This window comes from Malus sylvestris, chromosome 11, assembly GCF_916048215.2.
Source record: "Malus sylvestris chromosome 11, drMalSylv7.2, whole genome shotgun sequence".
NCBI lineage: Eukaryota > Viridiplantae > Streptophyta > Magnoliopsida > Rosales > Rosaceae > Malus > Malus sylvestris.
Window position 1 is genome coordinate 11,075,561 of NC_062270.1, and position 25,877 is coordinate 11,101,437.

Here is a 25,877-nt window from a genome sequence, read left to right on the forward strand (position 1 = left end):
ATAATACCCAAATGCATCAAACACATATATCAATAAATAAAACAATAAAAAGGTAAAGGTAAAGAATGATCTAGCCTGTGATATCAAGAGAGGCGTGTTGTCATTGTCCTAAAACTGTAGACTCCTCCCTACGTGCCAATTATAACAGCTATCTACAACTCCAAAATACAACCCTTGAATCTCACAGAGTGTCTAATCCATAAGCACGATTACGGTAGACAGGGTGCCAAGTAGTGATCAATTGCCCATTGATGATCAAGATGAGTAGGAAGATAATAAAGATTTTATATGAGTGTTGTAGTTGGGAGAGAAGGAAGACATTTGAATCTATGTTAACGTAATTGTTCTGTTTGAGGAGTTCGCTATTTATAAAACTCTACATACCCCTTAATAAAAGACATGACTTCTCTAATGAATATGACTCTTCACATTTTTTATTTAAAATAATAATAAATAAAGTTTTGAATCTTTAAGAAAATAAAATAAATAACCAACAGAAAATAGATATTTTTGATGGTCAGAATGACTCACGGAGGCATCTCTGTCTCACCCTGGCTATCATTATGTGATTCACCAGCGTCGGGAATCGAATCCAGGACGTGTAATGTGAAATACGTGCATAAAATTTAAGGAAAACTAATGAAAAATGCTTGAAAACTTTGAGTTTTAATGATAAGGACAAAATAAAGGGTAAAGTGAATAGTACCAGGATTGACTTTTTAGTGTAAAAATGTGATTTTTTGTTAAAGTGAACATTACCGGGTGCTTTTCGTTAAAGTGTGTTAATTAGATGAGACTAATGTTGACATCAGCATTGCCCGAAAGATGCCATAAAGAATTTTAGGGCGGAAAATACTTGTCATTTCTCCTTGCAAGCAACTTAGAGTTCAATGTGTACGCAGAAATTTATTTATTTGTAATTTTAATAAGCTACTTTTACATGTGAGTCGCATACATGCAAAAGAGACACTATATGTCCAGATTATTGTATGCGTCTATTATATTACTAGTGATGTCATTCTTTGTCTATTTTTGTTGGAAGAGAATGATTATTTACATCCTCTATCTTAAGCTTTGATTATTAGATTAAAATGATGATGGGTGACTGATTGTGTTAGTTTGTTTTCCCTTCTATTCAAAAGCTAGAAAAGAGAATATTGTGCTAATGCCGTTTGTATGTTTATATTTGGCCTATTCTGAACATCATTTATACTCATAAGCTTAGATAAATTCGGGTAATAGCCACTCAGTACTACATTCTGGTGGTATTCCTCTTCGTTTAGAAGTGAGAGGTCTTATGTTCAAATCTCGTAGATGGCGAATTCGATATCAAATTAGATTGCTCATTGTGTGGCTTAACCGAACTTCCCCTCCCCTTAATGTAAAAATATCGATGTACTAAAAAAAAAAAAAATATCAACTTCATATACCGTCGTTAGGGCCGGCCCTAGAGCAAAAACTAAATTAGGTCCTTGTCACTGTAAAATTTCCATAATACCTAAATGTGTTGCAGCTGCCATTTTCGTTATCTCTGTCATTTTTGTGTCACGTCTCACCTTCACACCCAAAGATGGTTATTTTTCTACCAGGACTAAAAGTTTTATTTGTAGGTACTCTAAATAAGGTAATTCTTTCTGGAGTCCATTCCGCCGGTCGCTCTTTCGTGGCCTACCTCCTGGACCGGCGTTGACCATGGTAGTATTGCATCTTCGGTGCAAATTCTCATTAAAAGAAACACTTTTAAATAGATTATGATCGATTTGCCGTTTAATACTACGGTTTAGTGATATTTCTCTTCACTTGTAAATGAGAGGTCTTAGGTTCAATTCTCACTCAAAACGAATTTGAACCAGGTTATTGCTAGCCAATTGTGAGGCTAAACCCATCTTCTCCCTTTAGTGTAGATAGTATCGCTTGTTTAAAAAAAAAAATTATGATCGATTTATATACCCTAGTAAAGAATGGTAGACTCGTTAACCTAACAACTACAAATATGAACCCAAACACATCATTTTGCAAGAAGTCCCATTTTACAACCTTAAAAGAAAAAGTCTCATGTTACATAATTCCTAATTAATTTACATAGACTAACATAGGTACAAACAAACGTTTTACATGGTGTCTTACTTACGGGTTTTTATATTGTGCACCAGGTTTTTCTCTTATGCATCGGAATTTTAGACTGCTGAATTTTTTTGGACTCTTTGACCAAATAAAAAAGAAGAAGATCGTGATCCTTTAATATTTGGTACATGTCGTAAACTAGAGCATGGTAGCATTTTCAATCACACATTCTTTGAGTAAAACATTGTAACATCCCACATCGTTCATGAGAGTGGATCCTGTAAGCCATATATATATATATATATAAATATATATTATATTATCATCTCTACCTAGCATAAGCCATTTTGGGAGCTCACTGACTTTAGGTTCTATCGGAACTCCGAAGTTAAGCGAGTTCGCGCGAGAGTGTGAGGACATGGTCGGGGCTCAAAGCGGATAATATCATGCTACGAAGCGGATAATATTATGCTACGACGGAGTTAAGCTCGAGATGTAATAAGGGCTAGACGAGGATGTGACAAACATATTCTAAGCTATTGTCCGCGTTTTACTTTTTGGTACCACTCTATTCCATTCATATTACAACAACTTCACAAGCCATGGACTAAACTCACCAATCAAACACTAAAAATAAAAAATTACTATTACTATTATTATCTTAGACAGAGAGAGATCAGGGACAACCAAACCCGTACAAGTGTGCATAGCATTATTATTTTTCGTTATTGTAGTAAAGCATCATTTGCAATTCAATTGGAGTTTTGATTCTTAACTTAAATTTGTAAATATTAGTTTTAAAACTTGTTGGAATATTAATCATTTTAGATAATTCCGTTAGAAATTCAACCACTTGTTTACTATTGATCCCTCTTTTTATTACAAATGTAAATTTTAACAAAGTCATCCAGACGAGAACGATTGTTATATTTTCGAATATTTCCATTGACGTGGCCGGCGCTGGCGCTGAAAGAAACGAGATAATCAGGATCGCGAGGAGAGAGAGATTGTGTGCAGGCGACAAAACGCAGATGATGGTCGTTACCACTGACCAACCGGCACTTCCACTATGTATTATTCTACTGACGCACTGTCAAAAACGGATCTCCACCGTTCATCTCTACCTCAGACCCACTTCTGGCCCCACTAGAATTACCAATTCCTCACTGCCCACGACACCAGATCCCACGCGATCCAAAAACAAACCATAAAAAATTACAGAAATAAATTCCATCAATAAAAAATGGGTAAAGAAGGATTAAATTTATAAATTAAATAACATGTAATCAATAAAAAATAATTATATTAATTTATATTCAGTAATAATTTAATTATCAATTTATATGTTAATTATTTTATAAAATTTAGTCTCGTAGTATTATTACAGTATCACCAGAAGGTAAAACGAAAAGTTTAGGTGAAAAGATTGCTCAAAACAAAAATAAAAAGCAAATAAAAACAAGAGTAAAAATATGAAATTTCCAGAAAACAAAAACGAAAATTCCACTGCAAGTCTGCAACTGCAAGAAACCAAAAAGGCCACCGGCTTTCTTTTTCTCACTCCACTTTTTCTCACCCTTTCGTTTTCAACCTTTCCACCCTCAATTTCTACCCACATTTCCCTTTTTTTTCTTAAATTTTTTCTTCAAAAACTAGTCTCTCAATTTTCAACTCTCCATTTTTTCTTCCATTTCTTCGTTGGCCGCAGTTGCCCTGTGATTCAATGTCGGAGCCGGACACTGAACCCGAATTCTACGCGGGCCGACCCAGGCCGTGGCGACCCAATGATCTTGTAAACGTGGGTGGAAGTAGCACGGGAAGGGCAGTGTATGGTGCCGTTCCGGGTGGCGTGGCTATGGGCCCTAATGCGAGCGAGCCGGTTCCGCCGGAGACGCTGGGGGGACTGGTGCGGGAGTTCTCGAAAGCGGCGGCGGAGATGGCGGTGGAGTTCGGGAAAGGGTGCAGGGATATAGTGCGGCAGAGCCTAGGGAATCGGGACTCGGTGTTGCGGAGGAGCTTGGGGACGGTGAGGGAGTCGTACTTGGGGAAGAGAGTGACGCGGCTTCGCGGGAAATTGCAGTTCGTGAACGAGTATCTGCCGGAGGATAAGGACCCGATTCACGCTTGGTCAGTGATCGTGTTGGTCTCGCTTCTTGCTTTTGCAGGTGCGTGAGTGTGTGTTGTGTTTGGTTGCTGAGAAAATGTGAGCGGAGAGAGAACGAGTTTTTTTTTTTTTTTTTTTTTTTTGCTGTCGTTTATCCGCTTTTTGGTTGCTGAGAAAATTCAGGACTAATAGATTCTTTTGTTGGATAAGTTATGCTTGTTATGAGTTTTGAATTTTTATTTAGTTTATATTTTTTTTAAGACATGAACCGGAAAATTTTCTGACTCTTGAGTTTTTGTTGAAATGTTATCTTGTGTTTGGTTGCTGAGAAAATGAAGGAAAACAGGACTTGAAATTTCATTTTGCAATGCTCTAATTTACTGCATGACCTATTTCCTTTCTCGACAACAAACTGAATATTCTGGAAATCCTGGAAATTTTCCGAGAAAATTTTCATAGAACATATTTGGTGTCATTTTCCAATTTCCAGTGTTGTATGTGAATACCGAAACTACTCCTTCTAGTCCTGCGCCAGAGATTAAGAAGATACACATTCATCCACCGAGCGCTGCCCGCGTAATGCTTCCAGATGGTAGATTCATGGCATACAAGGAGCAAGGTGTTCCAGCTGACAGAGCTAGATTTTCAATCATTGCTCCGCATTCTTTCCTATCATCTCGGCTTGCAGGTTGTACGTTTTGGATGTTGAAAACAAAAACATACTGCATCTGCTTTATCGTCCATGTTCTTTGTCGCATGAATGCATCTGCTTATTTTTGTGGCATTCTTCTGAAACTTAGGAATTCCTGGACTAAAGGTTTCCCTGTTAGAAGAGTTTGGCGTTCGCTTGTTGACGTATGATCTTCCTGGGTTCGGAGAGAGTGATCCTCATCCCGACAGAAACCTTGAATTTTCAGCAATGGATATGTTGCTCCTAGCCGATGCTGTTGGTGTCAACGACAAGTTTTGGGTTGTGGGATACTCGAGCGGAAGCATGCATGCTTGGGCAGCACTAAGATACATTCCTGATAGACTTGCAGGTATCAATGTCACTTCTATATGGTGTTCCTCGCAAGCTTTCCAAGTATTGCAAAGGTTTGCAAAATTATGGGCACAAATTTTAAGCTATCGGTGTTTTGATAATCCGTAGTGACCTTTAACTTGCAGGTGCAGCCATGTTTGCTCCAATGGTGAATCCGTACGATTCAATCATGAACAGGGAAGAGAGACGCAGGACCTGGGGGAAATGGACGCGAAGCAGAAAATTTTGGTACTTTTTGGCAAGGAGGTTTCCTAGATTTCTTTCTTTTTTCTATCACAGAAGCTTCTTGTCTGGAAAGCACGGACAAATCGATAAATGGCTGTCATTGTCAATGGGAAAGAGGGTGAGGATCATTATCAACATTTTGTTTACAGATTGAAATATTTACAAATCTTACAACTAAATTTCGATTATTACAACAAATGCATATGTTCCTCGTATAAGCTGGAGACTGATCCGGTCTTGGAGGTCTTCTCTTCTAACAATGCAGAAAGTGTTTCATGGTTGATCCCTCACTTGTCACGGTTTCCATGTCATTTGGCTCCCATTTGTTTGTGTTAAATGATTACCACAATGACTATTGTTTTACCTGTATGAGTTTTCATTTTGTTCTCCAGGATAAAGCTCTGATGGAGGACCCAATCTACGAAGAATTCTGGCAAAGGGATGTGGAAGAATCAATTAGGCAGAGAATCTCGAAACCCTTCGTGGAGGAAGCTGTTTTGCAAGTGTCAAATTGGGGTTTCAGCCTTGCAGACCTCAAATTGCAGAAGAAAGAACAAGGGAAAGGCGTGCTCAATTGGATTAAGTCCATGCTCAGCTCAGCTCAGGAAGAATACAGTGGCTTCCTTGGCCCAATACACATATGGCAGGTCAGAAGCATCTCCGTTGTTTACATGTTTGTTTGAGCCATCGATACTTTTACTGCTGAGATACTTGAAATCTTCTGATAGAAGACGAGGTACTATGTTGAGTAGACTTGTCGATAACAATGAGATCAGTCATTTGACAGGATTGTTCTAATTGAGTTGCTCTTCCTCATGCTAACATAAGAAAGGTTTGAATTACTACTTGTCCTATGTTAGACGAGGGAAGATTCAGAAAGTAATGTATGGCTTAACATACTTGTAGACACATTTCTGGTGATAGTTGTTTCCTTGTAACCACAACGAATCTCTTGCCATACAATGGCTTCATTCAAACTATACAGAGCGTTTAGTATTTTTCATCGGAGTATTAATTTTCTGTCAAATTTTGTATTAATCCAGACCATTCTCCTCCAATGTTTGACAGGGGATGGACGATAAGGTTGCCCCACCATCGATGACTGATTTCGTTCACCGGATTTTACCAGGAGCTGCGGTACATAAGCTTCCATACGAGGGCCATTTCACCTACATCTACTTTTGTGATGAATGCCATAGACAGATATTCACTACACTCTTTGGAACACCACAAGGGCCGCTGAACTTCACAGCAGAAGTGGATGAAACACCTCTTGAAGGTGATACTGAAGAGCAGGAAGAAGAGGTAAAGCTTGGTGATTCTGTTCCGGCACTAGCCGAGGCATGATTGCTCTAGTTTACTTCAGAGAGGTACAATGTATATATCATAGGGTTACTACGTTACTCGTAGAGCGGAAAAAATAAAACAGAAAGGATAGAGAGAAAAGAAAGAAAAGTTAAAAGCATCGTGTTAATTCTCTTGCTCAGAGTTTTGGGATGTTATTAGGGGGTTTCCGGCGGAGTATGTCTTTGGGAGGAACTGTTGGTCAAGAACAAAAATATACAAAGAAATCATATCGTTCTGAATTTCAATCGGGTGCTCAAATTTTCGTTCATTCAGTGCCTCCAAATGATTGATTGTGTTCTTCTTCCATCATTTCTCCCGCCCGCTCTCACTTCTTGAGCTAACCCTAACCGCTCGGGTAATGCACGAATCCTATCGTTATTTCCTGATTAATATGTATGCTGCTTATGCCTCGTTGGCGGCTTTCAATGTGTTCGACGAAATCCCGCAGGGGAATTCTGTCACTTGGAATGTCATGATACATGGTTTGGCAAATGGGGGGAGCTTAAATTGGCTCGGTCTCTGTTTGATCGGATGCCGGAGCCTACAGTTGTGTCGTGTACTGCTATTACTGATGCGTACTCGAGCATGAATCAGCCCTAGGAGGCTGTCGCTTTGTTTCGGAAAATGGTTGTTGAAGATCTTATTGAACCTACTCGGATTACACTTCTAGTCTTCTTCTCCAACAGATTTCATCATCTTAAAAGAGTAACATAAAAGTTGCTCTACCACTTGATATATTCAATTAATAACACATATCATAAGTCACTAGGCGATGCATGAATGAATGGCTACCTGAACTGGAATCGGCAATTTCATCATGCCAACAAAGTGGGATTCACTTTATCCTTGGACAATAAATTAATGACCAACTCCGTAGTTGATGCATCTGCAGAAAAACCCCTCTCCACCATTTCTTCAATAAGCCTCACAGCCGTTGAAGTCTCGTTGTTATTGATAAGCCCTCGGATAATTGTGTTGTACATGCAACCATATGAAGAACAACCTTTCTCTTCCATTTCCCTTAGCAAGTTTTCCGCTTCCCTTGTTAGCCCCCCTTTACATAATCCACGAATCATTATAGTATATGTCTTGAAATTAGGCTGAATTCCTTTTAACGATAAACGACGAAAGAGATCCCATGCATATTCAACTTTTTCAGCTCTGCACAAACCTTAAATAAGAATAGTGCAAGTTACAATATCAAAATCCAACTTGTTTCCCTCCATCTCTTCCAACAATTCAACTGACTTGGGAAATTGTTTCTTTTTACAAAGGCCATGCAATAAAATAGAATAAGTTTGAATGTTTGGAAGTTGACCACAAGCTTGCATTTGAGAGAACAAGTTATGTGCATCTTGGGTACTCCCCATCTTGTAAAGCCCATCTATAAGAGTGTTATAAGTAATAGTATATTCATAAATTAGAAGCAAATCTAGGGTTTGTAAAACCCTACCCATGTAGAAAAAAAAAGAAAGGAAAATTGGACATGGTGCGACACACCCACCGCACCACCACTGTGCACCACCGTCGGCAAGGTCGCTGGCCTGAAGCCCAGCTGACCATCACAGCAATCAGGCCTCGGCCTGGGGTCAATCTTGACAGGGCCTGAAGCCTACGCGCCACCAAACTATCTTGGCCTAACTACCAGCAAGCTTTTATGCTTGCTGGGCCTTTTGTTGCCCCAGCCTGCAGCCATCCAACCAGCCCAGTTGGCTGGGTCTTTTCCCCAACCTAAAGATAAAGGCTCCAGCTTTAGCTGGGCTTCCCATGAGCTAGCCTACAAGCTAGCGTCTGTTGGGCCTGAACCCGTGCCACCACCATCGGCTTAACACACCAGCCTTTACAGCTGGGCTTACCCTCTGGACCCGTGGCCTGCAACCCACTTCCGAGCTCTTTTGCTCACGACACCTAGCCCAATTTTGGGCTATGGTATTTTCGACCCAATGATATTATTTTAGTATTATTTTGCTTCTATAATCGACCTCGTATGGCCCCATTTATTGAATTAATTAAAAGTGACCTGCAGTCCATTAATCTGATAATGAATCCAAAATTATTGACCTAAAGATAACTTTTGGACATTAACGATTCAATAATTTATTTTTATACTTTGAACCGTTGACATACTTTCGTAGTAACGAAGCTCTCACACTTGAGTTCTCGAAGAACCTCAAACCCATTATATTTTAATTAATATATTGCATTATGTGTTTATGGCAAGAACCTCTCATTATGAACTAATCGTTCATAAAACTAAGTTGAACTTGTAGTTTCAAATTTAGTGCCTTTGAAACTTGAAGTTTTCATTCAAAACATACCACATGAAACCTGTAGTTTTCATGCATAAATTAAACCAATACATGTCTATAGAACCTGTATGTTCTACGATATATGTCTATGGCTTACCATATGACTAATCACGTTTTTTCCCTTTGTTTTAGGGACATGTCGAACTTAAACAAGCTCAATTTCTCTGCTTTAGAAGTCTCTGGAAGAAACTATTTAAAGTGGGTTCAAGATGTGAAACTCCATCTAACTACAAAAGGGTATTAGAGCCACTATCGAGGCACCCGTCCCCGACAAACTTGTTGACAAAGCTCAGAAGGCTAATGAAATGATCTTCATTCGAAGACACATCCATGATGCACTGCAGATCGAGTACCTCACTGAGGAGGACCCACGCACCTTTTGGCTTGCTCTGGCCGCTTGTTTCGATCGCCAGAAAGACATATACTTGCTTGAAGCAAGACACGATTGGCAACATCTTCGCTTCCATGACGTTAAGTCCATGAATGAATACAACTCTGAAGTTTGTAAAATCTGTTCACTGCTGAAATTTTGCAAAGTGGAACCAACCAAATCAAATCTCTTGGAGAAAACCTATTCGACCTTCTATGCCACCAATATTGTCCTGCAGTAACAATACAGGGCACATAAATTCACCAAGTTTTTGGATTTGATCTCTGTTTTACTTCTCGCTGAAAAACAGAACCATCTTTTGATGAAGAATCATCAAGCTCAACCCATTAGCTCAAACACCACGTTTGAAGCTTATGTGACTAATTCTAGTAGCCATAAACGACAAAAGAATCATCGTGGCTGTGGCAATAGGCACCAAGCCCCATCACGGGCCCAAGGTTTAGCCTGCTTCTCCTGAACTAGACATGTGCTACCGATGTGGATCAAGGGATCATTGGTCACACGTATGCCAAGCTTCCCCTAAGGCTATTACCAAGTATCATTCCCATCATGAGTCTAACTTTGCACATGTGGATCATCCGGAAGATGCTACTATATCAATGTAGATATTGAATTTTCAGGAGGCATCAACTCATATGGATGAATAAATTAGACATGTTTTAGGGTGTTTACCCCTAGTGGCCGAACCCACTAGGAGTGGCAGGCCCTTACCCCCTATTTTTCTAGGTTTATGATTTAATTTTGAATAATTTGTCTAAGTATTTGGAATAATTTGTTTGGTTTTGGTTTGTTTTGAATTATGGATTGTTATTTGAATGGATATTATTTTCTCGAATTGCTTAATTGAATGAATGGACTTATATGTATGCATGTGACCAATTAAATCAATTTATTTCTAGGTATGTCTAGTGGGGAAGTTAGTTGTCTGGTAGATAGTGCAACCACGCACACCATATTGCGTGAATGACACTATTTTACTAACTTAATACCCAATAAAGCTCATTTGACAACTCTTTCAGGCCCATCCAACCTGATTGAAGGATACGGAAAAACACGTATCATGTTGTCCAATGGTACTATCTTAACCATTAAGGAGGCACTCTATTCTCCATGTTCTGGAAGAACGTTGCTGAGTTTTAAAGTTATTTGAGATAATCAATATCATATTGAAACCACTGAAGATAATGGTTCTGAATTTCTTTGTATCACTTCGAACGAATATGGCCAGAAGTGTATTCATGAGAAGTTGAAACGTTAGCCGAGTGGGTTGTACATCACAACCATTCGCGGCATAGAAGCCCATAGTGTGGCCGACCCTATGCCTAAGTTCTAGGACACTTTGTTGCTTTGACATGACCGTTTGGGACATCCTGGATGTGACATGATGCGCCATATCCTTAACTTTTCACACGGGGCATAAGTTACATCTCTATGTTGGAGTTCCGCCATACAAATTTTGTTCTTTAGGGAAGTTGAATACTCAACCTTCACATACAAAGATTATTCACGATCCCCCCTAAATTTCTTCAGAGGATTCAAGGGGACATTTGTGGATCTACGCAACCAACATGCGAACCATTTAGATACTTTATGGTGTTGGTTAATGTATCGACACTATGGTCACATGTTTGCCTGTTGTCCATATGCAACACCGTGTTTGCTAAACTACTAGCTCAAATCATTAAGCTAAGGGCTTACCACCCTGATTAGCCGATTAAGTCGATTTGACTGGATAACGCTGGAAAGTTTACGTCACAGACTTTTGACAATTACTGCATGTCAGTAGGGACCCAAAATAGCATGACATAAGCTTTCATAAAGTGCCTTCAATTGATATCTCGGACTTTGGTTATGAGAACCAAATTGTTGGTATCTACCTGGGGTTATGCAATATTGCACGCAGCTATGTTGGTCCACCTGAGGCCCACCACTACCCAACCACATTCACCGTTACAGTTGGTCACTGGATATGAGCCTGGCGTCTCGCATTTACGAGTGTTTGGGTGCACCAATTATGTGTCAATAGCGCCACCACTACGTACTAAAATGGGTCATCAGAGAAAAATGGGAATCTATGTCTGTTATGATTCACCATCAATTGTTCGTTACTTAGAACCCTTGACAGGAGATCTCTTTACCGCATGTTTTATGGATTGTCACTTTGATGAGACAGTCTTCCCGTCGTTAAAGGGAGATAAGCATGCTAACGTTCCTGCAGAACGCCGCGAATTGTCGTGGTATGCTTCCACTATGTCTCATTTAGATCCCAGCACTGCCTAGTCTGAAACTGAGGTACTCTGAATTATAGATCTTCAGAGTATTGCTCAAAGCATGCCAAATGCTTTTAATGATCTAGCAAAGGTGACAAGATCATAAATACCTGCTGCAAACGTACTTGCAATGATAGATGTACCTCGGGTACATCAACAACCCGCCTGGGATGGCTGGACCATCCCCGAAGGTAGGGAGGCCGCATATTCCATGCGGCAAGGTACATTGGTGGCTAGCCAATCATCTACTCCGACCTTGAAGTGTGGCAGACCTCTTGGTTTAAAGGATTCATAACCTCGAAATAGGAAAATGAGACTAACTAGTGACCCTAGTTTGAATCCGACCATCACTCACTCATCTGTTCCAATGCATGAGTTTATTCTAGATTATGGTGATGTTTCAGATGAAACATGCTAGCCTCTTGAGAATTGTGAGATTTTGGTCCACTACGCAGTATTGGATGAGGTTTGGAATAGGAATGAGATGATCATCGATGATGCATTTGCGTACTCAATAGCTACTGACATCATGCTTAGTGATGACATTGAACCATGTTCCGTCGATGAATGTCGACGTAAAACTGATTGGTTAAATTGGAAACAAGCAATCCAGGTCTAACTCAATTTGCTCGCGAAACGTAAAGTGTTTGGACTTATCGTTCCTACATCACCACGCGTGAAGCCTGTTGGCTACAAGTGGGTTTTCGTGAGGAAACGTAATGAGAATAATGAAATAGTGCAATACAAAGCACGCCTCGTAATGCAAGGCTTCTCTAAGCGCCTTGGGATTGATTACGAGGAGACGTATTCTCTCGTAATGGACGTTATAACGTTTTGCTACCTTATCAGTTTGCTAGTTTCTGAAAAAACTGAATATACAGCTTATGGACGTGGTAATCTCGTATCTCTCTCTATAAGGATCTAGATACAGAAATGTACATGAAAGTTCTAAAATGACTTCTATTGACTGGTTCAAATAGTTCTAGACCACGGAACACTCTCTCAATTAGGTTGAGGATGTCACTCTACGGATTGAAACAATCTGGGCGGATGTGGTATAACCGTATAAGTGAATATTTGACAAGTCATGGGTTATGTGAACAACGAATAATGCCCATACGTGTTCATAAAGAAGTCACATTCCGGATTTGCAATCGTTGCAATTTATGTCGATGACATGAACCTCATCGGGACTCCCGCAGAGCTTAAGGAAATTGCTGCACACTTGAAATCATAATTTGAGATGAAGGATTTTGGGAAAACTTGATACTATCTTGGCCTGGAGATCGAGCATTGTTCGGATGGAATCCTAGTACATCAATCGAACTACACCCAAAAGGTGTTGCATTGTTTTAATGAGGATAAAGCGAAGCCTTCGAGTACACCTATGGTCATTCGAACTCTAGATGCTAAACGAGATCCCTTCCATCCTAAGGAGGATGAGGAAGAGATTTTGGAACCCGAAGTTCCTTACCTAAGTGCAATTGGGGCTTTATTGCACTTGGCTCAATACATTAGACCCGACATCTCCTTCACTGTTAATATTTTGGTAAGATACAACAATGCGCCTACACGTAGGCACTGGAATGGTGTTAAAGACATTTTCTGCTACCTCATCAGAACATTGAAGTTAAGCAAATCCATTCCCAGGACAACTTGACCGATCTCTTCACCAAGTCATTGCCCAAGTTTACTTTTCAGAAGCTCGTCCAAGGAATCGGTATGCGTAAATTATCTGAGTTGAATCGCTTGTAGTTTTCTTATTTAGAAGTTATGTCTAACTCATGGGAAGTATCTAGAAGCATACTCACATTATCTTAATGTACTCTTTTTTCCTACAATTGGGAACATTTTTCCCACTAGGTTTTTGCTACCTAACGAGGTTTTAATGAGGCACCCATCTTGGGATGATCATACTCCGTTGAGTTCACTACTTTCGTCCTGTTTGACGTTTGTTTTAGACATTATGCATACTTCTCACTTTTCTCCTTAGTCTATGGGTTATCCTCATGCCTTAGGTTTTACCATAGCAAGGTTTTGTGAGTTTTACTACAAATGCATACTTTCTTAAATTTGAGACTCTCATTCCTATTCCATTTCAGCTGGAGTTCACTAGTATTGATTTGACATTATTTATGAATTATCAAGAATTGTTCGAATGATTATAATCACTCCTTGTATCTGTATAAGGATGGGAAATATCACCATAAGCTTCCAATACGAGGTATCTTGTACATGTGAAGTTATGATGATGTTTCAGTGACCATCGATCGACGCGACAAGTTAATCCACTTTCCTTGGGCTCAGATGGACTATATTTTAGACCATTTAGTAAAATTCCTCATTCTTGAAATTATCATAATTCTTGGGCGTTTAGACCAGCGTTTATTCTGATGGGGATTCCATATTCACCTCTTTGTTCTGAAAGGTGTTCTAGTCAATCGTGGGTCCGTGTCTACCATACTACACTTTGTACTAATCTTGAAACAAAGAAACTGTCTAAAGGAATTGCTCGGATATTGAAATGTAGTTGTGATCAGTAATTCTTCAATCACTCATCAAATACTCTACTAAACGAATCTTTACCGTTGGTGATTGAAAAATTGCTGAAGCTAATGTTGTAGTGAGATATTATACATTAATTTCAGTTACCTTGTATTCGAGATTTGTTGGACTTATTTGACTCTCAAACTCTTGAGAGTTCTTTTAGCCTCTCGACATATTGTTTTTGCTAAATTCGGGAGGAATTTAATATGAAGATGCTCGCTGTGGAGCCAAAAATATTCACTAGGCGACACGTGGACTTTTGGACAAAAGAGGACAAAAATACCCTCGAGGCATACCGGGTTTCCTACACGCGAGCAGTAGAGAATCATTTTTTCAACCAAGTCAAAAGTGCCCAAAATAGGTATCAACTTAAAACCTAATTTATTCATATATTTCCCATTTCATTATTTAGCTAATCAATTAGCTAAATAATATACTTATTCCTTTCATATTTCATAAAATCATAATAATTGACTAATTAAGGGATTAATTACCTAATCAATCCCTTAATTGTCAATTTGAAACATCCACTCAAACCTAAAAACACAAGAGGGCCGGCTATCCCATTGAAAAACCTAATCCATTACCTTTTTTCTACCTTTTCCCACCATTTCTTCCTTTTTATTAGCCAATTATACAAAAAACCACCAAAACATTCATTTTATGTTTAATAGCCAAATAAATTGGCTAATTAAACCTAAAAACCCTAGCCACCTCCTATCCCTATAAATATACTCCCATTCTCACCAAAAAGCTAATTCCAACTCTCTCACAAAAAATCACAAATACTCTAAACACTATTTCTCTCTAAAATTCTAACTTTGGCATCGGAGGTTCTTCGGCCAAAGCCCCCCCCATTTATCGTGGGCGCGTGAGGCTCTTGGCCTTAACCTAAGGTGCTAGTTGTTTTGTAGGTGCAAAATCGTCCAAGATCGAAGAGGAGAAAATTTGCATCCACAAATTGGTGCTTTCATTGAGAGTTGAAATCCATACTCGTAGAAGACTCTCGCACAAAAAGGTTTTTTCTTTATTTTCTAGTCCATTTGAATATTTTTCATACGTTCTTATTATTAGAATTTTTTACTTGCAAAGGTTCTTTGATAAAACGTATAAGCAAAATATAATGGCTAGAAATTTAGAAAATTCCACAAGTGAAAATTCTAATGTTCAAGAAATGGGATTGCGGAGATCCGTGAGGCTAAATGCGACAATAAGGGGAGCGGCATCATCATCACGAGCTTCCACCATGGGAACCACCGTGGTGGCTACCTCGGTAGCCACCCGCGGCGAGGTCCATGGTGCCTTCACCACGGCCACCATGGGAACCACCGCGGTGGCTACTTCGGTAGCCACTCGTGGCGAGGTCCATGGAGCCTTCACCACGGCCCGAGCCGTGCCATCCAAGGCTCACGGTACCAAGACCACGATCCAAGCCGTGCCATCCAAGTTTACGTGGACCCAAGCCTAAGCCTCGCATTCACATGCACCGCGCATTGAGCAGCCTGTTCCCGTGATCCAGCCTGCTCCCGTCAAGCAACCCACTCCTGTGGCCCAGCCTCCTCCTGCCAAGCAGCCTGCTCTCGTGACCCAGCCTGCTCCCGACGAGCAACCCACTCCCGTGGCCCAGCCTGCTTTCGTCGAGCAGCCCACTCCGGTGGCCCAGCCTGCTCCTGCCAAGCAGCCTACTCTCGTGACCCAGCCTGCTCCCGACGAGCAACCCACTCCCGTGGTCCAGCCTGCTTCTTTCGAGTAGCCCACTTTCACGGCCCAGCCTACTCCTGTGGCTTTCCAAGCAGCCCAAGTCGGCCCAAGACTATCTCAACCATCCGGACCTACCATCGAGCCGGGGGCATTCTCACCACATTTTTTCATGGATTTGACATTTCCCAACTCAAATCTCGCGCCCGGAGTCTACCACCTTTCCACTGCCCAAGGAGGCGCATTCCTTCCAAGCTCTTCCAATCCAAATGGCGAACAACACTTGTCTCGACAAGTCATAGAGTTGACGAGCGCCCTTGCACAACAGAAAACCTTGGTGAATCAACTTTTGCAACGTATCGGGATCCAACGTGCCCCGTACGAGGTATCCCGAAGTAGGACAAGGGCAGACGAACATTTCCAGCAGCGTCCCGGTAAGCAGCCACTCGACCAGCCACGAGCCGAACGTTTGGGCAGTGTACATTCCCGTCTTAGAGCGCGAGGGAGCATGCACTCTCGACTAGGCCCACGGATGAGCATACATTCACGGTTGGGGTCATACTCCGATAGTCAACATGAGCAACCTTCCGGGCAAAGTGTCTATTCGCAGCTAAGCCCACAAGGAGCGTCCTCCACCTCACATCAGAGTAGGCAGCACGACGGACGGAGAGAAGCAGTCACTCAATCCAGCTCAAGTTCAACCAGCAGCCTGCGAAGAACTCGCTCGCCTACTAGGAACGCACTACATGCACTGCATTCGCGGCATAGACGAGCCAAACATATGGAAGAGCAGCCTAGACCAGCAAGTCATGACTGGGGGCAGCCGAGAGCTCCGCTACCCCAACAAAGGCAAATTCAGGAAGAAGTAGAGAGACTCTTGACCAAGTGATTGCATGATTTCCAACGCAACGAGGTCACCGACGAGGCACTACGACGGAACATGACCAACATAAGCAGGTCACCCTTCACGGACGAGATCGAGCAGGCAGAGCCTCCACGAGAGTTCAGCATGCCACATTTCACATCTTTCAAAGGGGATGAAGACCCGGAGAGACACTTAAAGCGCTACCGAAGTGCAATGATCCTTTATCGAAACAACGATGAGCTTATGTGCAAGATATTCGCCACCACTCTACAAGGCGAGGCGCAAGATTGGTTCTACACCCTGCCGCCACAATCCATCCGGAATTTCTACGAACTTTCTTTGGTTTTCACCAAAGAATATTCATCCTATCGCTCGATAAAAAAGAAGTCTGACCATTTGTTCGACGTCAAGAAGAACCCAAAGGAGTCGCTTCGCGACTATGTGAGGAGGTTCAAAGTAGAGAAGGCAAAAATAGTCGGATGCAACGACTCGATAGCTAGAGCAGCCTTCCAAAAAGGACTTCCAGCAGACCACCCACTATTCGGAAAATTGATCATGAAAGAAGATCTAACTCTGGCAGACTCTTTTGCTTTAGCAGAGAAGCATGCACTTTGGGATGAGGCTCGCCAATGCACATTCAAGGACTTGAAGAAGTACCCGACATCACCTCCATAGAAGCAGCGGAGGACTTATTCACATGTTTGACGATATCTAAAGTAGCAATAAGCTTTACCATCATGCGAGAAGAGATGGGGGCCCGACTACCTGTATTCTACAATTCAAAAGCTCTCCTCGATGCTATTAAAAATTCAAAAGTTAACTTTGGCAATAGTTGTTGCAACCCAGAAGCACAAGTTTTACTTTCAAACGCATGCAGTCATCCTCATGACGTACTATTCTGCCCAATCTAGACGCGCGACGATAAAGGCGTAGACCCTGGCGGATGTAAAGTTTTCTGACGAATGCAACACTGGAAGGACACACTCGAAAGCAAGTTTTGTCCTCGTCACCCTAAAAGATTCTACGTAGGAGCAACATGTACCGGCAGTTGAGTACCATTTCTTGCTGCGCATCACACGGCCCTAGCCGACCCTTGCTCAATGATTCAACTCTAAAGTGGCCCAATACCGGCAGTTGAGCATCTCCTGTTGCGTATGACATGGCCCCATCTCCACAGCTCCCTACTACGTCTTCACGCCGAGCCTAGGTGACGCAACAGAGCGGCCTAACGATGCCTCAGAAGTAGCCGAGCACACTCTAGCTGCGCCTAATCCACCCGATGGAGACTTCTGGCATTTGCATGTCGACGACGCAGAAAAGCCTTCATCACTGCCGGCAGAGAAGGCTCCAAAAAGATGGATCCCATCTGGGAAGGTCCGTACAAGATCAGCATAGTAGGGGGCAAGAGTAATTACACCCTCACCACCATGAAGCGGTAAAAAGATTGAAAAGAAATGGATGGCCTACAATCTGAAGAAGTACCATGTGTGACCTCCCGCTACATCAAAACCCGAAGACTCAACAAGCTCGACGGGCACCACCTCACAAGCTGAGGACTATCCAGTTGTTATGCAGTTCCTACCTTACAGCTAAAGTTCTCGTTCGTTTCACTCGTTTTTCAATGAGGAATTTAGAAGTAATCACAACTTGGCTTGGCTGCATGCTTACAACAACTAATCACTCCTGCACTTCAAAAGAAGACTGCGCCCTTCTTAGGGACTCATAGCAGGAATTGCGCCCCCCGAGGGACCAACCATGCTCTCCAGTGCGAGAGGGTAAACCAATTCTCCGACACCCATATGGGTCAGCTCTCCAAGACGGGAGGATAAACTTTACACTCCGAATATCCAAACGTGGATGAGCCTGGCTACCCTAGTATAACTAGATGCACGATGGCTTGTGCCGGGATTCCTAGAAGTAGCCGCAATGGTCTTTTTCAAGGCTTAGCTAATTGAAGGATTTTGGGTCTCTTGGCCTAATCCGTAGGGAACCGGGCCCTAGAGACGGAGAGGGCACATTACGCAGTACATCCGATGGACGGCTGCCCTGGAATCCTAAAGCTGCTACCGAGTGCACTAAGGTAGCCTACGGATTCCGAAAGACTGCCTACGGCTTGCCCTTCGAGCAGTGAAGCCGCACTAGACTTATACAACCGCACATTCTTGTGAAAGGTTAAACAAGCTAGCGCGCATATACGAAGTTTTATCCACTGCCGACATGCTACGTAGTCGATAAGCTTCACCTCTGCCAAGCGCGGAACAACCTACACCAAGTCCTAAAGTGTTGTGATACTTGCTACGCAATCTACGGAATTGAAGAAAGTCAAGGTTAACAGCCTAGTGGTTACGCGGACTTGTCTGCTTCTGTAAGTAAGGCATCCGGCTGCCAACCCTATGGCTAACAACTTTGCAAAGTTCTACACCAACACCTACGGCTGCATAGGCTACGCGAGTTTGTCTGCTTATAAAAAAGTAGCATGCCTACCACTGGTCTATCAAGTCTAAAGGTTAGGGCATGAACAAAAGAAGTGAAGATGAAGAAAAACGAAGGAAAACATGTTTATAAACAACTAGCAAAGGCCGAAGGAGTTCAAGCAAAACAAAAGCTACAAGGAAAAACAAAGAAAATCCTAAAGGCTACCTAAAATACTACACTACAGCAGCTTGGACATCCCACGACTACTCGGTCGCCACACCTTCAACAGCCGTAACGTTCTTAGCAGCGGCATCATCCGACGGTTCACCCCTGGCTGCCCCAGTTGGGCACTAACTTCTCCAACTACTTCACCAATGGAAGCCTTAAAAGTAAAAACAAGCAAGTCTTCCGGAGAAATAGAGAAGGTCTTAAAACCTCAAGCCCATCCTTCTCACCCTTCAGTTGTTCATCCACTCTCTTCTTAGCATAAGTAGCGAAACGAAGCTCAGAAATTGCAAGCTTAAGATCTTGAATCTGAGGCGAATCAATCTCAGCAGCAAAGGGAGCAGGCTTTGGCGCCACTTTAGCAGCAGAGTCCACCTTACCACTTTTCATAATAGCAAGTCTCTACAAAGGTGAACCGGACTTGGCTCCCAAAGAACGTCCTGGTACAGACTTCGGCACTGGGGGCATGATAAAACCTTTACGCTGAGCAATCTTATCCACAATTGTACTAGCCATTCTCAACATGGAATACGCCACATGCTCAGATCTAGCAGCCTTATTTTTCTTCCCATTAGAAGAAGTCATGTCAATCACATACCTCTCGGTAGCAAGCGGACCCTCATGAGCAGCAGAAGAAGTTTCTTAACTAGGCATCTCATGAGCAGGCGGGGAAGATCTCTTCTTTCCATCTTCATTCATAGTAAGCTCCACGACAGCGATCAGACGAGCCAATGCATCCGCCTTGATCCTCTTTACCTCATCTTTCTGGAGCAGCCCACATTTCTTTCAGCAAAGAAGACTAAGCAGCCAACGACATTCATGGTACTCAGCAGGGGAGCTCAACCCAGCATTTCAGCAGGCAGAAGGCCTGCATGCCCAACATTCCAGCAGCCCATGAGACCCGCAATCTCCTTATTTCTCTCAATCGCCAGCCTGGCCCGAGTCAGGTCCAAGAGCCCAAAGGACATGAGCCATGCAGCTCGCCTAACACTGTGCCCTAGCGCCACAATCCTCGACCCCAGCTGCACAAGCTGCCCGTGGCTCAAGCCAAGCCAAGCTGCCCAAGCAGTGGTCCCTGCCACGACATCTCCTCAGCTCATGCCGAGCCAGCTCCTGGCCCCTGCCAGCCGACGTGCCGCACCACCCCGACGGCTACCCCGCAATAGCACTATCCAAGAATAAGGCAAGAAAAATTAAATTTTTCTTACATTGGTGCGGCACGAAGAAAACGAAGAAAGCAACGAAAGACGGTCCTTTGCACGGACAAGATGTAGAAGATTGCTAGAGGAGGGGGAACAAATATCCTCTAAGCTATCTCTCTCTTGTAGGGTAGAATAAATCGCTCTCCAAAGTTGATTTAATAACCCACTTAAGGTGGACTTAAATAGGCTTTGAGAGAAATTTATTTCCCTTTCCTAGAATGATCTAATTTCCTATTAAAGAGAGAATCAACATCAAAATAGGAAGCAGTCTTAAGTTTCCTAAAGCAAGAAGATCTCTACACCTGCTGCCTTTTTTTGCGAGCAGCCCAACAGGTGTGGGGGCATTTGTGGAGCCAAAAATATTCACTAGGCGACACGTGGACTTTTGGACAAAAGAGGACAAAAATACCCTCGAGGCATACCGGGTTTCCTACACGCGAGCAGTAGAGAATCATTTTTTCAACCAAGTCAAAAGTGCCCAAAATAGGTATCAACTTAAAACCTAATTTATTCATATATTTCCCATTTCATTATTTAGCTAATCAATTAGCTAAATAATATACTTATTCCTTTCATATTTCATAAAATCATAATAATTGACTAATTAAGGGATTAATTACCTAATCAATCCCTTAATTGTCAATTTGAAACATCCACTCAAACCTAAAAACACAAGAGGGCCGGCTATCCCATTGAAAAACCTAATCCATTACCTTTTTTTCTACCTTTTCCCACCATTTCTTCCTTTTTATTAGCCAATTATACAAAAAACCACCAAAACATTCATTTTATGTTTAATAGCCAAATAAATTGGCTAATTAAACCTAAAAACCCTAGCCACCTCCTATCCCTATAAATATACTCCCATTCTCACCAAAAAGCTAATTCCAACTCTCTCACAAAAAATCACAAATACTCTAAACACTATTTCTCTCTAAAATTCTAACTTTGGCATCGGAGGTTCTTCGGCCAAAGCCCCCCCCATTCATCGTGGGCGCGTGAGGCTCTTGGCCTTAACCTAAGGTGCTAGTTGTTTTGTAGGTGCAAAATCGTCCAAGATCGAAGAGGAGAAAATTTGCATCCACACTCGCTAAGGCGTTGTGGGCTACATTGTACGACTATGTGGTACGTTTGTCACTCTAGTATCTCACGATGCGTGGTTCACTTCCAAGCATTGGAAAGTCTTCTTGAAGGCTATGAATACGAAGTTGTTACCCGGTACTACACTTTATCCTTAGATTGATGGTTAGTATTAACGAACTACACAGACCTTTGTGTACGTGTTGCATTTTTCTTCGTTTTGCATACATTGGTGGGTTTGCAGCAGACATTTATTTTATTAGGGTTATGTGTAATTGCGGTTACACTTTTGATTTTTGGGTATGACACAGTTTAAGACATTGTAAGGAGACTTCATGTACAATGCATAATTGGTAGGTGAGTATTACGAACATGTATCTAAATGTTTGAGATTATGATATAGAAAATTTGATATTATCACGATGTTGCCTGAAAGGGCAGTTCGCGAGGCTTTGACCAAATGATTTATGTGTATTTCTCAATGGGGGGGCATGATGGTAATGTTGCACCCTCGGGATTTGTTACTTATACGTTTAGTTATTTATTTATTATTTGGGCTTGATCAAAAGATACTACATACATACCTTTGAAGTACAATACGCTATGAATGCGTAGGTAAAATTTTTCTATGCTCAGTTTTGATTTCAGTACAATTATTTCTACTGTATTACATATATGTATTTGGACATTATATTTTTATGCGTCTATTTTGACCCTATGTTTTTATAAAACTATTTGATTTTAGAGTAAATTATAGCTATAATCCCTTAACTTTAACTCAATTGGAGCAATGGTCCCTCAACTAAAAAACTATTACCATTGGTCCCTCAACTCATCAAAACGTGCAGCTATGGTCCCTCAACTAAAAATCCATTACCATTGGTCCCTCAACTTTAATTCAACTGGGGAAATGATCCTTTAACTTTAACCCAATTGTAGCAAAGGTCCTTCCAACATAACTCATTTTGACAAAAGTTTTGACATAGTTGGCAAAAAGAACCATAATTACACACTTTGATGAGTTGAGGGACCCTAATTATATAAATGGTTATTCCAACATAACTTATTTTGACAATATTTTGACGAAATTGGTGAAAAAGACTATAGCTACACATTTTGATAAGTTGAGGGATCAATAGTAATGGATTTTTAGTTGAGGGACCATTGCTCCAATTTGATTAAAGTAGAGGGTCCATTACTACAATTTACTCTTGATTTTAGTATTGTGCTAAAGAAGAAGGAAAGTATGAGCTTGGAGGCATGAAAGAGGAATAATTGTAAACCGATCGTGACAGAATGACATTCTCTTTTATGCAGCCGCTCTAACTCGATTTCTTCCTTGTGTATGTATTTCTATATATATTTTCTTCTTATTTTGAGCATTTTACATTTAACAAGTTATTTTAAATTTTGGGGACGAAATTTTCTTAAGGGGGGTAAATTGTAACGACCCGTCCCCAATTATTACGAATTTTATAATTTTAAAATGCAAAATTTCGAAAATACCCTTTGAGGCAAATACGTTGACTTTTGTTGACCCTCTTGTCGAGTCATGTAAGACTCATTTTCTTGGCAAAATTTTGAAAATACCCTTTGAGGCAAATACATTGACTGTTTGGCCATATTCTAGACGCTTTTCCGGCCAAACCACGACGAGTTAGCCATTGAAAAGGTACAAATCTCTTCATCTCATTGAGAAATATGATTTCCATTTTTGAATCACTTGATTTCGTTGAGTATTGACAAAGTTATGGACGTTGAAAGGCTGCTAAAAAATTCTGGTGAGTCACTAGTTTTCCAACGGACAGCCATCTTTCAAGCCATTTTCCGACCACCTCCGGCCACCATTTGGACTCCAAGCAGTTATAATCGTGTTCTACACATCTCTAACTTCGTTTTGGTATATTATAGGTCAAATTTGGTTGAGAAACAAGTGAGATATGGAGTTCTAAAATTGCCCTGGAAATTTGCAAAATCCGTAGAATCCAGAGAAATTTTGTTAAGGTCCGCCATTTGATTATTAAAGTAATTGATGATCCGACTGTTGGATTGTCACCAAACTTTAATACATTATAGTACGTAATATTTGAGGACCATATGAACTTACGGATCTGGAATCCGACGTACGGATCTTCCCAAATTGGATTTGTAAGTTCATAAAATAAAACGTTTTGCAATTGGCGGAGATCCAACCATTGGATCTTAAAAAAACTTTAGGAGGTTGTTCTAGACGCATAATGTGGATCTTTGGAAGTTACGGATAGGAAATCCGAGGAGCAGATCTTCCGAATCAAGTTATGTAGAGTTAAGGACTCTACCGTCGACCTTTGACCGATGGTTGACTTTTGGGGTCTATGGGTTTCAAATCATTCTAGAATGTCCTTGGGGGATGTGTTTTATGTAAATTACGTGTTCTATCAGTTAGAATTCTGAGACATGATTTGATAATTATTCTAGGCGACGATCTTTCGAGACTCGATATTCGTGCTAGGGAGTGTAGCGCGGACCTCAGGTGAGTGGGCTTTTGGTTTTTAATATATGTATATATGCATTATGTTTTTCCCAGAAAAATTGATTTAAATGATTTTGCGTTTTAGATGCCATGTCAAATGCTTTATATTTTAGAATATGCATTAGTAGTTATGTATGTTAGTATTTGATATTGCGAACACTCAAGTAAGTTCCAAGTGAGTATATGTGTTATTGATTGTGAGTTGCGTTGTCATGGTTATACATAAATGCATTTAGAGCTCATTAACCTGCACCCAGGTGTTAGTGCTACCGTCCGTGGCCAGGGCACAATCCTTCATGTGATGTTCACCTCCCGCACCGCACGCTCACCTTGGATCCAAGTTTGGTGCACAGCCCTGTCGTACAAACCACAATAGGTGGTTCTGACTCGTAGGTGACCCATGATTTATCGCACAGCCTTCACGTGATCGTAGCATTTGAGCGTACTTATTACACCTAGCCCTGTCGTACAGACCATATAATGTGGTTTCGACTTATGTGCAGGCATACTTGATGAGCTATAGCTTCAGCTATACAGGCCATAATAGGTGGATCCAACTGACATATCACTTTTCATTGATTTACTTCACCTGGTTTACTTATTCATTATGCGGAGATATTTGACATGGCATACATGTGGATTTTGGTATTTCGAGTATGGTTTCGATATATGTAAGTGTTTTATTTTTCTAGGAAATTATACGGGTTTTACAGCAAGGAGTTATTACTTTTGGAAAGAGAAATGGTTTTGAAAAGCTTTGTTTTTGCCCACTCACATTTTCTATTTTGCGCCCCTCCAGGTTTTAGCTGCTCGAAGTTCGTATCGACGAGGATTCTTGGCGAATCTCAGTATAAGTAGCTACCTCTGATGGTATGATCTTTACCCACACTATTGTACTTTACTTATGCTCGTACGACACGTGTGAAGTGGATGCATACTCGCTCACTAGTGCACTCTGGTATTTAGGCACTTTTAGGTTTAAATTACTCACATTTTCCATATAAGTGCACTTTATGGCTTCATCACCTTCCTGGTGTCGGCCAGCACAGCTCGATTCGGAGTCCTAGTGGACATTCTGGGTCGGGGTGTGTTAGAACTAGTCTTTGACTCTTATCTCCGACCTAGATTGTCACTTGACATGCATATTTGCAAGATTCATAAAGCAAGAAGAGGCAATCTCATGTGTTGGTATTTAAGTCATAAATATGTCTACGAATTTCATACTAGTCCGGATACTCTGTTTCACAAACAGATTTCATAATCTTAATTGAGAAATTCAATTAAGGCGATGCATGAATGAATAGCTACCTGACTGGCCTCGATAGTGGAACGACTCCCTCCTCCAATGTAGCATTTAAGGGAAGGATGCACCGAAACTTGTCAAAACTAAAAAGATGCAAAATCAATTTCATCATGGTCTTTCTATAAATGCCAACAAAGTGGCATCTACTTTATCTTTAGACAATAAATTAACAATCAACTCCGTAGTTGATGCATTTGCAGAAAAACCTCTCTCCGCCATTTCTTGAATAAGCCTCACTGCCGTTGATGTCTCGTTGTTATTGTGTCACATCCCAAACT

The 25,877-nt window shown here is 41.2% G+C and overlaps 1 protein-coding gene across 1 annotated transcript; it reads left to right on the top strand.

Annotated features, from left to right (window-relative positions):
* The first annotated feature begins 3,576 nt into the window (after positions 1-3,576).
* Positions 3,577-7,027, top strand: LOC126591631 (uncharacterized). The gene is made up of 6 exons (XM_050257408.1): positions 3,577-4,229; positions 4,659-4,856; positions 4,969-5,208; positions 5,336-5,553; positions 5,828-6,082; positions 6,504-7,027. Exons 1-6 carry the CDS (start codon positions 3,788-3,790, stop codon positions 6,780-6,782), a joined length of 1,632 nt encoding a protein of 543 aa, XP_050113365.1. The 5' UTR covers positions 3,577-3,787; the 3' UTR covers positions 6,783-7,027.
* Positions 7,028-25,877: the final 18,850 nt, after the last annotated feature.

Excerpts from the sequence above, each read along its gene's own strand:
- LOC126591631 (XM_050257408.1), top strand. The coding sequence starts at position 3,788 with ATGTCGGAGCCGGACACTGAACCCGAATTCTACGCGGGCCGACCCAGG. Across the intron at positions 4,857-4,968 it reads CCTATCATCTCGGCTTGCAG|GAATTCCTGGACTAAAGGTT; the intron begins GTTGTACGTTTT and ends TCTGAAACTTAG. Across the intron at positions 5,554-5,827 it reads CATTGTCAATGGGAAAGAGG|GATAAAGCTCTGATGGAGGA; the intron begins GTGAGGATCATT and ends TTTGTTCTCCAG.